Source organism: Eretmochelys imbricata, chromosome 8 (assembly GCF_965152235.1).
Source record: "Eretmochelys imbricata isolate rEreImb1 chromosome 8, rEreImb1.hap1, whole genome shotgun sequence".
Taxonomy (NCBI): domain Eukaryota; kingdom Metazoa; phylum Chordata; order Testudines; family Cheloniidae; genus Eretmochelys; species Eretmochelys imbricata.
The window spans coordinates 63,264,157-63,280,732 of record NC_135579.1 but is presented as its reverse complement, the minus strand read 5'-3'; the positions used below and the strand labels follow the sequence as shown (position 1 = coordinate 63,280,732).

Genomic DNA, 16,576 nt, shown 5'->3' with positions numbered 1-16,576 from the left:
TTATTAAAGGATTATAAGTTCAGATGAATCTTCATGTATGTTGCATCCATAGAGTAAATATTGTACTGCATTGTTCTGTGTTGTCACTACCACCAAATGTATTGCTTTTGCTTCTGGTTTTAAATAGCTGCTGACCCTTGTAAATTTATGGGACTTCTGTATTCTCCTGCCAGTTTTGAGTATCAAAAAAAACCTGGTGTTGGTCTATATGTATAAGCCTAACCTTAAGGCAAAAAGAGATTAGTTCTATCTAGGCAGATATCAAGAATGTACATCACAGTCAGGAGATCAACATCTCGATATGGAGTTATAAAAACTAGACATTCAATACATCCTTTCCCTAGCTGATACAACTTAAATGCTTTCTTCCTGGATAGAATCTAAAGAATGCTTAAAATATCTTCTCTGTCGGAACGGGATCTTTCACAGCTGTCAAAGGCTAAGTATATATTTGATGAATCATGAGCAAAATTCACATGGCTACAGTGCACAGAATGGGCTTCCATCTTGAATGGACCCTTGCGAATCTTCTTCCTTTGTCAAGAGGCAGTATGGGAGGATTTAGGTTTCTTAAATCCCTCAAAATTGCATCTTTCAACCTTATTTGTGGTCAGCATTGTGCTCTACTCCCTTCAACCTCAGCTTGATAAGTCTTCTATTAAAGCATACCTTCTTCTTCATGACCCTACCATTGCAGTCATCTTGTTCTCAACCGGTGCAAGGTTGCAACTTGCCAGGATCTTAAGTATCTTCTCATTTGTGACAAAATCCAAGCAATGGATGTTAAGAATTTGCCATAACTTTTCACACTGACAAGTGTTTAGTATCCTCCTCTCAGTTGTTCTTAAATGCCATGTTTCTGCTTCATGTAACAGGGTTGTCATCACTACCACATTGAACACTCATATCTTAGTTGTCACATAGACATCCCACCACTCAGAGTCCTTTGAAAATGCTGAAATGCCACTGACACAAGACCAAGCTAATGTGGAACTTCTTGGATCTCCTGCTGTAAACGAATTACCCAGATAAAACTATTGACTCATTCAGTGCCATTGCCATCTACATGCAGCATTGGCAGGTTAGTAGTTTATTTTATAGGAGACATGCATTGCTTTGTTTTTTTCACCCACATCTTAAGTCTAATAAATTCTACAGTTTATGACTCTTGCAGCATTAGCTGTAGTCAGTCATAATCTCTCCTAGTAAAGCAATATCATCGTCATACTTGAGAGCCTCTGAAGATGAATTTTTAAATTTCACACCTCCTGTGTTGACCTCAATCTGCTTTGTGATCAGATAGTCTATTGGAACATTATTTAATGTACGTGAGAATGCATTCCTGGCAAATCGTTGATTCTGTTGAAAACCTGTCTAATACAACCATTGACCCTTACACAGCTAGATAGATGTACCATGGTACAGTTCCTCTGCTAGGCACCCCATGCTGATATAGCAGTGTTCACAGTGCTGCAATGCACTGAGACAAAAGCCGCTGCAAATTCTATAAGCATAATATTAATTTCCTTTCATCAGTCTAGTCATTTTTCAGTAACATTCCAGAGATAATATATATATAGTGCAGATTGTAGATTGACCTGTATGGAAGTCAGAATGGTTGTCTCTCATTTTTGGTTTGAGACAATATTTCAGTTGGTTCGAACATACCTTCTTTGGGACTGACAGCAGTGTTATTACCCGAATAATTTGATCAAGCTGATCACTTCTTTTTTAAAAGAGATAATGCAGCCCTTTTGCTTTCTTCTGAAATGTGGCTGGTTTCCCAAACTTTTAAGACAACTCTTTGAATTCAGTGCACTAAATATAGGCCTCCACTCATAAGAAGTTCTGATGTAATAGTCAACACCAGGTGTTTTATCATTTCATAACGGTTTGACCACAAGCATCACTTCCTCTGATATCTCTGGCTTTTTTTCTGTTGGATTTATTTTTGGGATTAAGTTATAGTTTACATGCTGGTGGTGATCTGTTCACTAATTCACAAAAATATGCATTCCAATGCTTAAATTGTGAATCAATATGCTGGCAGTATTTCCCAATTTTGTCCTTAACTGATGGAAGAGGCAAGAATGTATACCCAATGAGGGCCTTCAGAATCTCAGATACACATTTCTGGTCATGTCTTTCAGAGGCTTCATCATTACACTGCACTGTACTATTCCAGCATTGAGTATGAGCATTCTGACGGGCCCTCTTGACTGCTCGCTCAAGACTTTTCTCTATTGCCCATTTCCTCCTCTCACTGACTCAACTCTGGCCGTGCATCCAGTCTGAAAGCTCACAACCCACCACATCATAACCTTGCAACCTCCTGATGGGTCACAACCCCCAGTTTGAGAACTCGTGATATATTAGATATGTATCTCTCAAACTTTATTAAGAGATCATCCTGGTTGCTATTTGGGTTTGATGGTCAGATTCCGGAGCAACAGCAGCACTTGTAAATTCTTACACATCCTGAATGAGTGTAGTTAAGGATCTCATTCTGGTTTGAAAACCCATGGTTGCATTGTTGCCCCATGGATACAAAATGTATACTTTTTGGCAATTCTTGTGCTGAAACCAGGTAGACATTGAAAATAGTTCATGTGTGGAAGCAAATTCAAGTAGACACACACCATTATCTGATCTCTCTTCTGATAAACTGTAAGGTCCTGGTACCAGTTCAAATTCAGTTCTATCATGACCAGTTCTCATGTTCATATCTCCTACTACGACAATATGAAGTTGGAGTGATGTACTACATACAATGTCATTTAATGTGGCATAAAAAGCATCTTTTTCACATCAGGCCTTGCATCAGCTGGAGCATATGCACTATTACCACACATTCTACCTTAAACTGAAAATAGTGGCTATCCAGTATGGAGAGCAAGTCTGCCAGTATGGCAGATTGCACTTTCAAAGACAAAACCAGAGCAACATCAATGTGCTTGTCAGATGCATCACAGTAGTGCAGCAATCAAAAGATCTGACCACTATGGGTCAGAGTTTTGCTCCCATCATTCAAATTCCATTATGTCTCCTGCACACTGCAGATATCAACATTCAACCTTTCCATTTCTTTATCCAGGAATCATTCCTCCCACCCCACCCCCCCAACATCTATTAATGGTCAAACATTCCACAGTCCCATCCTCAGAAATTAGGGTCGGATTCATCAGTCTTACCTCATTTATCGACAATCTAGGCTATATTTTCAGATCACCTCAACCTCAGATGTATCCTGACATATTTTGAACACGTTTGTACAAGCTTATGCTGAGTATGCATGCACAAATGTCAGTTTCATGCATATTACCTTCATTCTGGTAAAAAAGGTGGTTTCTACTCAAATTAATCAATTGATAAAAAGTTTATAAATAGATTATTAGAGTTTTTAAATATTGTAAGATGAATGTACAAATTTAATTTATCCTGCAATCATATGCATATATAAGAGTTCATTTTCAACGTTATAAAATGAGAACAGAGGCTGTCGTTTTAATTCCTTATTTTCTACTATTGATCAAAAAGAATAAGACTAAATTATGGGGGGAGGAGGAGGAAATTTGAAAACAATTCCATTGACAGGTGAATAATGGAACAGCTTAATGTGCTGAATTAACAGAGTTCCATAAGTGTATTGTATTCTCAGAAGGGACTATATGTTTGATATCAGAAATTAACTGGCTCAACATCGGAAGTATACTGCTATAGAATAAAAAAGTTTTTGTAGTGCTTTGGGATTCATAAGTCCCAAGGAATTGTGCTTGATCACAGATGGCCAGTTTTGGGAATAATTTTGTTAAATACTGTATTTTCAAATATTTATTTTCCAAGAATGTGCACATTTTGACTCTGCAGCATGTAAGTGAGACTAAATTAAGGATCCATTATTGTAATCTGCAATTTGTGTTTTGTTGAGTTACATTCAATAAACCATGTATTTTCCTTCTTTAATTAAGGTTTGGAGTCTGTCTGATTGGTGTTAGGAGGGAAGATAACAAAAACATTTTGCTGAATCCAGGCCCTCGATATATTATGAGCTCTACAGACATATGTTTTTATATCAACATCACCAAAGAAGAAAATTCAGCTTTTAAAAAGCAAGAACAGCATAGAAAAAATAATGAATCCAAGTCATACTATCATGGACCTTCTAGGTTACCCTTGCACAGTGTAATTGCCAGTATGGGTAAGTACAGGTAAACCTTATAAAATATTCTGAAACTATAGAAAAGAAAGCTCAAAAATGTACTACTCTATAACTGTAAAGCGATTTTAAAAGAAAAAGCCTGAGGTGATGGAAAACATGTTCCTTCATTAGGTTTAAATGTATATATTTAATTAAAAAAAATAAAAGGGTCCCAACAATATCAACATAAATGGCATTCTCTTGCTGTATACAGAAATACAACATCACAGACAAATCTATGCAAATGAGAATACTATCTAACAAGCCACTTGCCAAGGAAACTCATAAGATTATTTAAAAAATCCACAAAGTTCAGACCAGATCCCAGGTGGTGCAAAGTAGCTGTAATATCCATTTAACAAGCCAGTGAAGAGGTCCCCCAGCATGGAAGAACATCCAGGTGATCAAGCAACCGCACCAGCTCCCATGTCACACAGCAAGCTGAAAGGGCATGTCCAAGCGGAAAAAAGGATGTGCCTGGGGTGACCCTTTAGGGCCACAGACAGATGATCAAAAGCTAGTGCCTAAGATAGCTATTACCCTAGCTAGTGCCAGGATTAGGATGGGAGCCTAAAAATGTCACAAAACCACTTGTGTCATTGATTCCCTTCTTCTCCACTGAGCGTAGCTTGGCAGAGTCCAAAACTCAGGCCTGTATGCAAATACTGAAAGTGTTTAGTCACAAAAGGCTGCAATCTCTTGCTGTCTAAACACTGTAAGTCATAATCAAAGACAAACATTTGATGGCAATCTAGCTAAAATGTACCAACAGTCTAAAATATCTCGTGCAATGAAATCCCATATGTCAAAAGATGAATTCCATGGTTTGTACATTCATATGAATATCACAAGCTAATTTACTACAAATTGGCCTAATATTAGACGCTAATCAGTCCAATCAGGATTATTCCCATTTCTTGTACTAGGAAGCAGTACCTCTTACTGGCATAAGTTAGGAGGTAAAACTCCAGACATTCTTTTAGTCCAACAAACAACTCATCAGACTCTATTTTGTTTCCAAAAACATTATGTAACAGAACCAGGAAGAATAAAGGCATTAAGAGTCAAGGTGTCAAATTCTGATCTCATTTACACAATTGGAAATCTTATGTTTCTCTGGTTATAATATTCAGATTTATTAAGTCAAATTCCTTATTATGGATATATAACAACATTCATAAATTCAATATAACCTGCAATTTATTTGTGCATATTCTCACAGCCTGATTGCATGGAACATGTTTTTAAATGCCATAGACTGATATGTATTTGGAAAAAATAATGTATTACCTTATTATGAGAAACTGCCTTGTATATTGTTCAGTGCTGTAAGGCTATATTGGATGTAGCGTAAACATTATATTTTAATGTAGTTTTTATACATAGACAAAACAGACAGTATTTGAATATTTGGTTCTGTTTTAGATCATCCATAATAAGCATAATTTACCCTTTTTTAAACGCTTAATTGACTTGCACATTGAGAGCTGTTTCTGATGATGATTCAGGGACCGTGGCTATAGATTTACAAGATACAGGATGTAGATCTTCCAGTGGACCTACCCTAACCCTTCCTTCAGAGGGAAGTAAAGATGGCAGAAGATCTAGCATAGCACCTGTTTTGGAGGTTGCAGATTCCTCATCACTTCAAACATGTGATCTTCTAAGTGACCAGTCAGAGGATGAAACTACTCCATCAGATGATGACATTTCTACAGGTTTAGAGTATGTACAGTTAATGTAAACAGGACATTACTATTCATAGATGCTAATACTGAGTAAATGTAGAGTGCAGTTCTGCTCCCATTGAAGTCAATGGGGACAGGATTGCAGCTCTTTTTCTGATTAGTGATATTCCATTTAATAAGAAACAAAAGTGTACCAAATTTCTGCGTGATCCTATCACATCATTTGTAGTGATTAGATACGTGGCCCAAGGGCGAAGTGATTTCCTCTTCAAAAGTGCAATCATGAATTGGTCGAAGCTTCTTAAGGCTATTTTGAAATGAGAAAAACATTCCAACTCATGCTGGACATCTGTGATACTCAATAACAAAGACCTTGTTGTGTTTGGAATTTTAAAGTTATTTCATAAACACACACAAATTCACATACCTGGCAATGTCTCCCTATAGCACATAGTTTTTGGAGTACTTCAGGCACGACTCAGCTGACTAGGAAACAAAACTGAATATTTCAGTCTGAAGAATGAAATGACTTTTTAATAGAGGAAGGTTCACTGACATCTGAGAGAGATCAGATTCCAACCTTTAAAGGGGCCAGTTGTGGGGCACTGCACAGGACTCTCCAGCATAGTATAGCTTGTGTGGTAAAAGTGTGAATGCAAGAATATTGGCAACAAAAAAGCAGCAATAGTAAAGCAAAAAAAACCCACAATGTTTTATTCAAGTGTTTATTAGTTTGTTACTGAAATTAAAAATGCATTAGTGAAATAAACTGAGGGCTCAATCCTTGCAAATACTCATGCATGTGAGTAATTTGACTGAATAGGATTACTTATGGGAATATAAAAATTCCCATACTGGATTAAATCAGTGGTCTTTCTCATTGTGGTCTGTCTCTGTGTCAGGGACAGGGTAAGGGTGACCTGGCCTAGGGGTTAGCATTAGGCCTGGGCTGAGGATCCAGGAGCCAATTACCAAGAATCAGGCCAAGCTGGAAAGCCAGGAGATCAGAAACAAGAGACTAAACAGAGGACCGGGATCAAGAGTCTGTTACCAAGTCAGGAAACTGAAAGGTCAGAATCAGAAGGCAGGAACATTGTAAGGAGAGTGATCACTTTAGCTAAGCTATTACCAGCAGGAGAGTGGGGTGGGAGGAGGTATTGTTTCATGGTCTCTGTGTATATAATGTCTTCTGTAGTTTCCACAGTATGCATCCGATGAAGTGAGCTGTAGCTCACGAAAGCTTATGCTCAAATAAATTGGTTAGTCTCTAAGGTGCCACAAGTACTCCTTTTCTTTTTGCGAATACAGACTAACACGGCTGTTACTCTGAAACAAGGCAGGAACAGGTAATCATGAAACCAGGAGTCCATGGCAGTGTGAAGTCCAGTTGTATGGACAACTTCCAGTTTCCTCATCTGACTTAAATAGGGGCAGCATCCCAATCAGGATCCTTGGAGCTCTTCCAGTCAGAACATGGGGTGGGGCTTGTTCCTCAATTTGGATTTTTGGATCTGTACTAGCTGTTGTCTGTAAGATGCTGGGTGGAAGATTGGAGCATGACAACTCCCATGACCTTCCAGGGACCTGGGCTCAAATGACTACTACATGCCTCAAAGAAAAAAGAAAGAAAATCTATAGTGTAGAATCATGGAACGTACTGCCAAAAAGAGAAATTTCTTCCTAAACTTCAGTTTGTTTACACCCTGAAGTATAAGGATTTACAGTTCATCTATTCTCTTGCAAATATAATTGTTGATATTCTTATGTATATAAATCTCTAGCAGGATTCAGAAAAGGGTTAAACTCTTGGATTCAATCATTTTTGCTGCAATATAGGTTGCTATTACAAATTGTACAAATTGTTTTAGATTTTTCAGCTGATCAGCATTAGGATCAGTTTAACTTTTAAGTGTTATGTAGCAGCCAGAAATATCTTGAACACCGTCCATCTACTTTCTATGCTGAAAATCCATGCTGGTGCCATAAGACATCAGGAAGTGGACTGACACTTAAAGTTGTTTAGATGAGGAACTTATCACCCTAAGAAACAACAAATAACCCATATCATCCCCTTACAATGTCACCACTTATTATTACTGATATAAAATCACTACTGATTTTATATATATGCCTGTAAGCCATAAGCTATGGTCCTTTGATCTTTATTAGAAATAGGGGTTGTTTTGTTTTGATTGTTTATATGGCAAACACTAGTTGTATCTATTTTGTTTAATTTCATATTTAGTTATGTATGATTATATACATTAATACTTGCCTATGTTTGCTATTCCACAAATAGTAGTAATAAAAATTTAGACCTGTTTGGTCTACAGTCGTTAAATTGTTGACAGTATTCAGAACTGTTTCTCTACTCTTCTAGGTATGCTAAAGGTTATCCTCCTTACTCTCCTTATATTGGAAGTTCTCCCACGTTTTGCCATCTGCTGCATGAAAAAGTGCCATTTTGTTGTTTAAGACTGGACAAGGTAAAGAGTTTGTGTTGATGGATATACATATGCGTTAAACAAGGCTTGTTTGTTTGTTGTGACCGAACACAATTTTGTCCTTGTCTGCACTTGCCGATAAGCAGCATTCAGCACCAGTTCAGCTACAACCAATGCTGAAATGCAGTGTTGCTAACAGGTGTTTGTGAAGCTCAGACAAGACTAAGTTCTTTATCATTTCAACTGACACATTTTAGCTTGGGAAGTGAAAAACCACCTCTAATATTATTATCCCTGAATATCAACTCCTATCCAAAGCCACTGAGTTTTTGTTTTCTATACTGGTTTTAGGGGTGCCAACATAACTACTATGAAGATGCCAAAGCCTATGGATTCAAAAATAAATTGATTATAGTTGCAGCAGAGACAGCTGGAAATGGCTTATACAACTTTATTGTTCCACTCAGAGCTTATTACAGACCAAAGAAAGAACTCAACCCTATAGTATTACTTCTGGATAACCCGTAAGTGGATTTATAAGAAAATTATTTACTATACAAATAAGTGTTTAAATCCCAATACGTGCGTTGTCTGTGGTTGATGGTCACATTTCATGTGACCAATTTAAATCAAAAACATTGTGGCACATACACCTTTAAAGCAAGAGTGTAGACAAGGATGATATTTTGATTGTGTTTTACAGTAAGGACATAATATAACTCTCAGTGAAGTCAATGGGAGCTTTTCTAATGACTACAGCGGGAGTTGGAATCAGGACCAAGGACAATACAGTTTTCAGTATGGTAACACCAGGTTTATAAGGAAAAGCAGAGAAATTGGAGTACTATTAATTATAAAATAAGTTGTAAAATCTTTTACAATTCTAAAATTTTAGGAGATAAATTGCAATTTAAATATTGCATCTAACATGTGAAAGTAATCTTAACTTCTCTACATTTCAGATGTAGATTGAATTGCTCACTTTCTGGTCTGCATCCTCTTTTCCCAGCCCACTTAGCACCTAGGGGAGCACTATTTTATTCACACTGCTGACATGCACATTAGGAGCCAGTTTGTCCTTTCAAGATACTGCCTCAGATCTAAGCCCACTCAGGCCTCTGAACAAGTTTGTTGTATGGTTTGCACAGTAAATAGTAATTATAGTAGTATTTGACTGGTCTATCAGTTAAATGCAGAAGACAGAGCCTATACTATCTAAGCAGATTTTTTATTACTGCTTAGTTCAGAGATGATCAATACTATAGACTGTAAGTGCCCTTTGGGAAATATCTCTGTCCACTGATTGCCATATAAAACCATAGAAGAACAAACATTCATTAATGAACTTATGGCTCAGTTGTGCCATTAAGTCACAGTCCTGATTTAAGGATGATGTAGATCCTCATCACCTCAGGAACAGCTGTAGGAGGAATTGTACCACAGGGAACAACTGTTCCTTCCATAGCCTCATCTCCTCCGCAATGCCCTTAGGAGACACTAGAAGGAAACAGTTCCTTCTTGTGTTCCCCCCATGAAGAGTTTACATTTGTTCTTGGCTCTTACACAAGAAGGGCAGAATGTTCCTTGTACTCTCCTCCACCTCAGTCTATGCACTTCCATGCCACGGCAGGGCAAGGCAAAATCTGTCCCCTTATAGTGATGGCTGAAAATGGTGTGTGTCATGCAGGCACACTGACCTGTCACATTAAAAAGGGTCTGTCTGCATTATGTGCTTCAGTTTCTGAGTTTGCAAATTGACTCGTGGGGCGGGGGGGAGAAGAGGTCAGATAACGAAGTGCATATTTTTAGTTTCATAACATAATTTAACCGTCTGCACTCTGCTTTTCCTTCCAAAATAATACCTGGCTACTTTTAACATTGTAATTGTTGCTTGGTATACTAGGTTGGAAATAAAGGTCAAAACCTAGTAACTTTTTTTCAAGTCTTAAGCAATCTGCTCTCTCACAGTGTAATGACTGGCAGTGCTCTGACTGATATTTCACAATCTCTTTACCTTATCACAAAGTAGCGCACTCACTGCTTTTGTGCCACAGCCGCTGACATTCCTTTCTGCTGTCGCTCACAGTAATGATTCATCTTCTACTGCTGCAATGACTGATAGAAATCACCTGGTATCTGGAAGCATTTCCCAGTCTGAAAAGGTCAGATCAAGATAGTGGGGTCCAAAAGGGCCAGTGGAACACGTAACATGTGGTATTTAGGTTTCAGGAAAAGGGGAAACAAGGGATCATAAAACAGATTGTGTGCACTAAAAACCAAACTTCCTTTCTATGGCTTCATTCCAGAGTCATATAGTGTATTGTACAAAATATAAAGTGGTATACAGGTGGTAAAACTCCAAAACACCCAGAAACTCAGTTCCAATAAGCACTTGAAATACCAGATATTTATTTGTAATCTTTTGGAATTTTCCCCATTCTATGATCCCCCATCAGTTGTCTCTGCCCCAAGCTTCTGTTCGGGAGAAGGTGTCTTCTCTTCTGGCAGGAATACTTTCCAAAAGAGGCTTGTAGCCACCACTGCCACTCATGGAAATCCATTAGGATGGGCTCTGGATCCCTCCCAAGGCAAGATGTTTAATTAGAGAATCTCCATGTCTGTCACCCAGCTACATGTGACAAGAAGGTGTAGCTGGGAGTTCTTTTCCTTCCTTACAAGAAAGAGTCTTCATAAGTTGGCTAAAAAAAGCTCTTCTTTCCCAAAAGGAGCATTTCCTCTTCTCCCAGAAGTAGCAGGCCATGGTTCTGAGCTTTTTCAGCCCATACGACACATGCTGGGGGTTCCACGGTAGTATTTAGACAGAGCTTACAGCGTACTGAAAACCTTCAAGGGGCCTCCCATTTGTACATGTATTTTGGGGCACTAATGCAAGGGAAGCCTCAGGAAGGAACAGCAGGAGGCTGAGATGCCACCAGCAAAATGCCAGGAATGGGAGTGAAAGGGCAGAAGAAAAAGTAGAGTGAGATAAAGTTTAACTAAACTCATTTCAAACCTCATGAGCAGATTGGGTCCAGTCCAGATTGGTTAATATTTGGGCTTAGCCAGTTTTCCCACATCTAGTATAAAACTGGAAATCAGCTGGCAGCTGTGAGGAGAGACTGGACTGCTATATCTGTTCATAATTCATAACATACACACTTTTTTTAAAATTCAGTACAGTCCTGCACATAAACTGCACTTTATGTCATCTAGCTCACTTAGTTTTCTTTAAAATTCCTGACCTTTAATGGGTGTGTGTGTGTGTGGGGGGGGGGGGGGGGTTCTATTTGCCTTTTCTTTAATCAGCACTTTCTGTTCAAGCACAGCTTATTTTAGGGGGGTTGAAAATTTATAGTTATGTACTTTAGAGAGCCATATATTTTCCATTCTCAATGAGCAGCTTCATGTATGCATCATCCCTCCCAACTTGCTCCTCTTGCTATGTTTTCTGAGCATATATGATCTGTTCCAATTATTCCATTCAGCTACAGAAATAGTGCACACTTCCCACTTGATTCCCATTAGTACTATAGAAGAGAATAATTCCCTAACATGATGAGCATGATGCAGACCTTTTGGACCATGTTATAGTGTTTCAATAAGTCCAAGGTAAACAATTCATGTACAAACTTGGAACCTTTAGGCTGCATGATAAAAAGAGCCAGCTGCATAAATTGAATCCTGGTTCAGATTCCAGGCCCTACTCTCCTCTGGGTGTATGTGCCATTGTCCGATCTCTACTATAAATAGTTTCACTTTACAGAATCTGAAATTAGTTGAAGTGGGTTCCACTTCCCTCAATACAGATTTCTTGTAGGACAGTACATAATGGTGTTAGTATATCATAGTTCTCTTTATTCCTGTAATGAACAGTATAAACTCCCCCACACCAGAAGAGATCTATAAAAACTATTCTTTTAAAATTGTGGTTAGCAAGTTTCAAATAAGACTGGCCTTTAAGAACACACATGAAAGTGTACAGTGCCCTCTAGTGTTTTCCTACACTCTCGTTTTGGGCTCATGGTTTTGGTTTTTTTACACACCCTCTGATATGTTACTTTTATTATTTTAGTTTCTTTTTGCTGAAGATTGAAAAAATGCCATTTTTGTTAGCATAAAATTATACCATCTCAACATTAAATGAAAGCTGTGGTCTCTGCTTAAGCTCTTAGCAAGGTATGGCCTAGGTAGCTGAAGCAGATTCTCTGTAAAACATTCAGCTGAAATATTGTAACCATAAGGACACTGCAATCAGTCCACCACATTTTTCACATCTCAAGGCAATAGGGTGAAATCCTGGCCCCACTGAAGTCAATGGAAGTTTTGCCATTGACTTAAAATGAGTTAGGATTTCACCCACTGTAAATTAGCATTAGTATCCCTTGCTATGATTTAATAGTTTCTCTTAATCTTTTTTGCAGTTTGTTAACAGAGGCAATTTGCAGTAGCGTGCATGATTAGACATGTCCTTATTTCGTGCTGATTAAAATTTCATCTGCTATCACTGTACTTTCAGTACCTAAGAAAGAAGAAAAAGGTGTAAGTCTTATAGTACAATACAGAAAGAGTACAGTAGAAAACTATTTTACCTTTCCTTTCTTAAAAGGAAATTTGAGATTAAAATTAACCTTTGACCTTTATTTCCACTCTAGTATGTCAAGCAACAATTAAAATGTTAAAAGTAGCCAACTATTGTTTTAGAAGAGGTGGAAGGGAAAGAAAAATGCAGACAGTTGGGAAAAATGCATAACTTTTAGGGAGAAATGATAAGGCAAGATCCATAGCTGGTGTAAAATTGATTTAATGGAACTATCATAGTTGAAACTAGGTGAGGATCTGGTTCCAATCATTAAGCATTTTCATTAAAAAGATGTTTAAGGTCATGAACTGGAATATAATTTAGTAAGTCCTCTTTAGTCATCAATACTTTTTCTTTAAATAAAGCATTTGCTGTATGATTGTGCCATAAAGTTTCCGATTTAGAAGACTAACAACTTTTATGTAAAGCACATTTAAACTTGATCATGCTGCATCATGATCAAAGCAAACAGCATTGAATGTTGATGTCCAGAAATATAGTTTGCTATGTTACTAAAATATTTATTTAACCTTTCCTAGTTTTTCCCTCCTCTCTCTTCCAAACAAACTAACATAGCTTATTCAGTTTCTTCAGAGGAGATGCAACTGTTGTGATGTTGTGTTTCATTGTAACCCATCTGCTGCTTAGGCCAGATATGCATTTTCTGGATGCAATCTGTTGGTTCCCAATGGTTTACTACATGGTGGGCTCTATTGACAAGTAGGTAAAATAATCCTCAGAACTTTAAACATTGTAGTGTTCAGTGGTTTGTCATGTGCTGTGCTTTGTAACTGCATGTTTAAGTGTGGTGACAGTACTTGAAAAATATCCCTGCATGCATGGTTTGTGTCAAGGTGCTGTAATTTGGAATTTCAGATTTCTGCCAAAGGATCTCAATCACTCAAAAATGAGTCACTATCTGGTTTTGCTTTATATAGTACATTGGCAGATCTGGCAGTCTTTTTAAACGCTTTCTTTGGTGTTGACTCTCTAGGTGAAATGGGCCCTAGGGCTAGGCTTTTTAAAAACAGGAATAAGCCTAAAGTTACTCCCCCCAATCCCCATTAAGGCGCAAATAAAATTACCAAATTGTCAAAAATGCTGAGCACCCAACAGCTCCCACTGAGTTCTAGTCTAACCCTACATGAAACCGCCATATTTTTGCTCCTACTTGTTGGCTGGGATTGTTAACGTTTGTTATGAGATTTAGACACACTAATAGTAACTTACTTCTAAAACCGCTGGACTGCTTTGAAAATATCACCTACTACTTCTACCTAGCCCTTTACTATTACATATTTATAAAATAGTATCTAGATTTAATGGCATCACTGATTGAAGAGTCAGGCTAGAACTCAGACTAGAAGAGACTCTTTCATTAGATTTTCAGTATATTCCTGTTTCTAAACAGTCATCACTAAAGCAAAAAATTAGCTCTAATAGAGGGCCCAATCCTGAGACATCTGGGCATCTACAATACTTATTCTGTGAAATATTGGTACTATGGAAGTCGGGGGGGGGGGGGGGGATTTGCAATAGACTACATTGGCACAATTTCACCTATCAATTTCAAAAGCAGTTCTAGCTGTTCAGCATGTCTAAGGATCAAGCCTATTGTAAATGGAGACATATATACTTGGAAATGTACCTTAGTGACAGACAACACAAACTGTCATTCATAATACATTGATAGAAGTTATAATTTTTAGGATACGCCTACACATCCTACAGCAGAGATCCTCCCAGCTCACATCAGAAGAAAAGCCCAAGTTCTAGCCTGAGTTGCAGCTTCACAGTGATGGCTACAAAGCTATTTTTAGAGCATCAGTGTGAGCGCCCTGCTAACCCAAACCTGTCCACCTAGGCTGGGAGGCTTACTGCTGGTGGCTGTGTAGACATAGCCTTAAAATGCATTGCATTCCAGCCTTCAAAAACAACAAAGAAAGGTCTTGGCACGTAATTATATTTAGCAGCATCTTGTCACCTTTGATTTGTGATCATTCAGAAATTATAAAAAATAATCACAGAAACTGAATAGTTGATTTAGCTACAGTTAAGCCAGGTAATTAAAAACATGGAGTTTTCAAACTGTTTTATGAACCACAAAAAAAGTTAAACTTTACTACTATTTGTTGGGACTACTTCGGAAAGGAATACATTATATCACCCTGTAAGAAATGTCATGTTATCTTCCTTGTTGAGTGGTTCACATCAGTTTTGGAATTTATTGAATACAAAACAAGTTTGCAGATATTGAAACTAGTGGTAATATGATGTATTCTGCAGTTTACACTAATTGTAGTGTAGAGATGTTTCATTTATAGGACAGTGCAAATTTCTCTGCAGGTGAAGAGTAAAGTAACACTGACATACATTTATGTTCTATAATCTGTCAGCTGACTTGTCAGTTTATAAATTATGTCCAGTGTTTTAAATGATTGGTTTGCACATAAACATTTAGAAACAAAGAAGTTACATATTGAAGTGAAAATCAATAAATTCTAGTTCATACTCACAATGTAATATATGCAAACTTCATTTTTCATGGACTGCTGACTGTTCCAAAAATACCCCCACTATTTACTGTACAGTTTGCAGTTCAGTAGTTAATTATTTGCTTTGATCTGTTTGTGGCTAAGTGCAAGTGTTGGCTATTTCCTTGATGTGTTTAATGACCATAGTGGTCCTGTCTAGTTGTACTACACTATATCACCATATATTTTGTCTGGCTATACTAAAAGGAGGACAGGAGACACTTGATATGAATTTAATCAGGCCATGACTTTATATTAGAGGTCTGGGACTACCTGGCAGATAAAGTATACAGTACAGGCTACTCCATATTTTTTCAAATAACTACCTGGGGCTTCCACCAGCCCCCCTTTGTTTTCCATCCAGGTCCCCCAGCCAACCCATGGCTTGGACCTTACTGTCCACCCCCTCTCATAAGAGTGTTAAGGTAGGCTGTAAGAAAGGGGAGTTGGCTTCCTTCCGTACCAATCATAGGAGCCCCAACTGCCCCCTTTCTGTTCCTTTAACCAGCACCTCCTTTTAAGTCCTTTACCTGGCCATTTATATGGTCACTGGATGCCTTCCCTATGGAGTACCTACACTGGACATCCACCCCACACTTACACAATAAGTTGCTACCTACCACCATAGCCTACCACCTTTTGTGCTCATCATAATAGGTCTTCCCTGACACTGGCTGTGGAGAAGGCAAAAAAACCCATGCTCACTCCACTGAAGCCAATATGGTGGTAAGTGAAAAATTCCTTCCCAGCCCCCCTAAAAAAGGAGTGACTAGCGCAATGCCCACAGCAGGTCCTAACCAAACCTGATATTTACACCTCCAGGAGAGGAAGGGTGGGTACTGCCTTGTCTACTGCATGGAGAAAGGGCTTCCAACGCCAGGCCTTGCACCGTTAAAGCCTTCTGCCCCTTACATTCCCCTGGGGGCGAGTCAGCACCACAAAACTTTTTCTACCTTTTTGCAGCCCTTTCTGACCTTCCCCCCGCATAAAGCACTGCTACCTTCCAGCAGCAAGCCTGGCCAATGCTTCCCTTACTTAAAGGTGTGGTGCGGTCATTGCTGGTGTTGTGCATGTACATTATACTTCTTTTTTTACATACTGTACAAGATCATATTAACTTTACAAAAATCAAA

At 38.2% G+C, this 16,576-nt stretch overlaps 1 protein-coding gene across 3 annotated transcripts in view; it reads left to right on the top strand.

The window, feature by feature from the left end:
* Positions 1 to 16,576, top strand: part of KCNT2 (potassium sodium-activated channel subfamily T member 2) — a 293,358-nt gene that overhangs the window by 205,769 nt on the left and 71,013 nt on the right. For 2 of the 3 annotated variants that reach the window (XM_077824102.1, XM_077824101.1), the window contains 4 exons: positions 3,969 to 4,198; positions 5,707 to 5,923; positions 8,267 to 8,372; positions 8,682 to 8,854. In XM_077824102.1, coding sequence (XP_077680228.1) covers positions 3,969 to 4,198; positions 5,707 to 5,923; positions 8,267 to 8,372; positions 8,682 to 8,854 — 726 coding nt within the window. Of the gene's footprint in view, positions 1 to 3,968; positions 4,199 to 5,706; positions 5,924 to 8,266; positions 8,373 to 8,681; positions 8,855 to 13,557; positions 13,630 to 16,576 lie in introns of all 3 variants that reach the window. The other variant, XM_077824100.1, reaches the window with a different exon arrangement.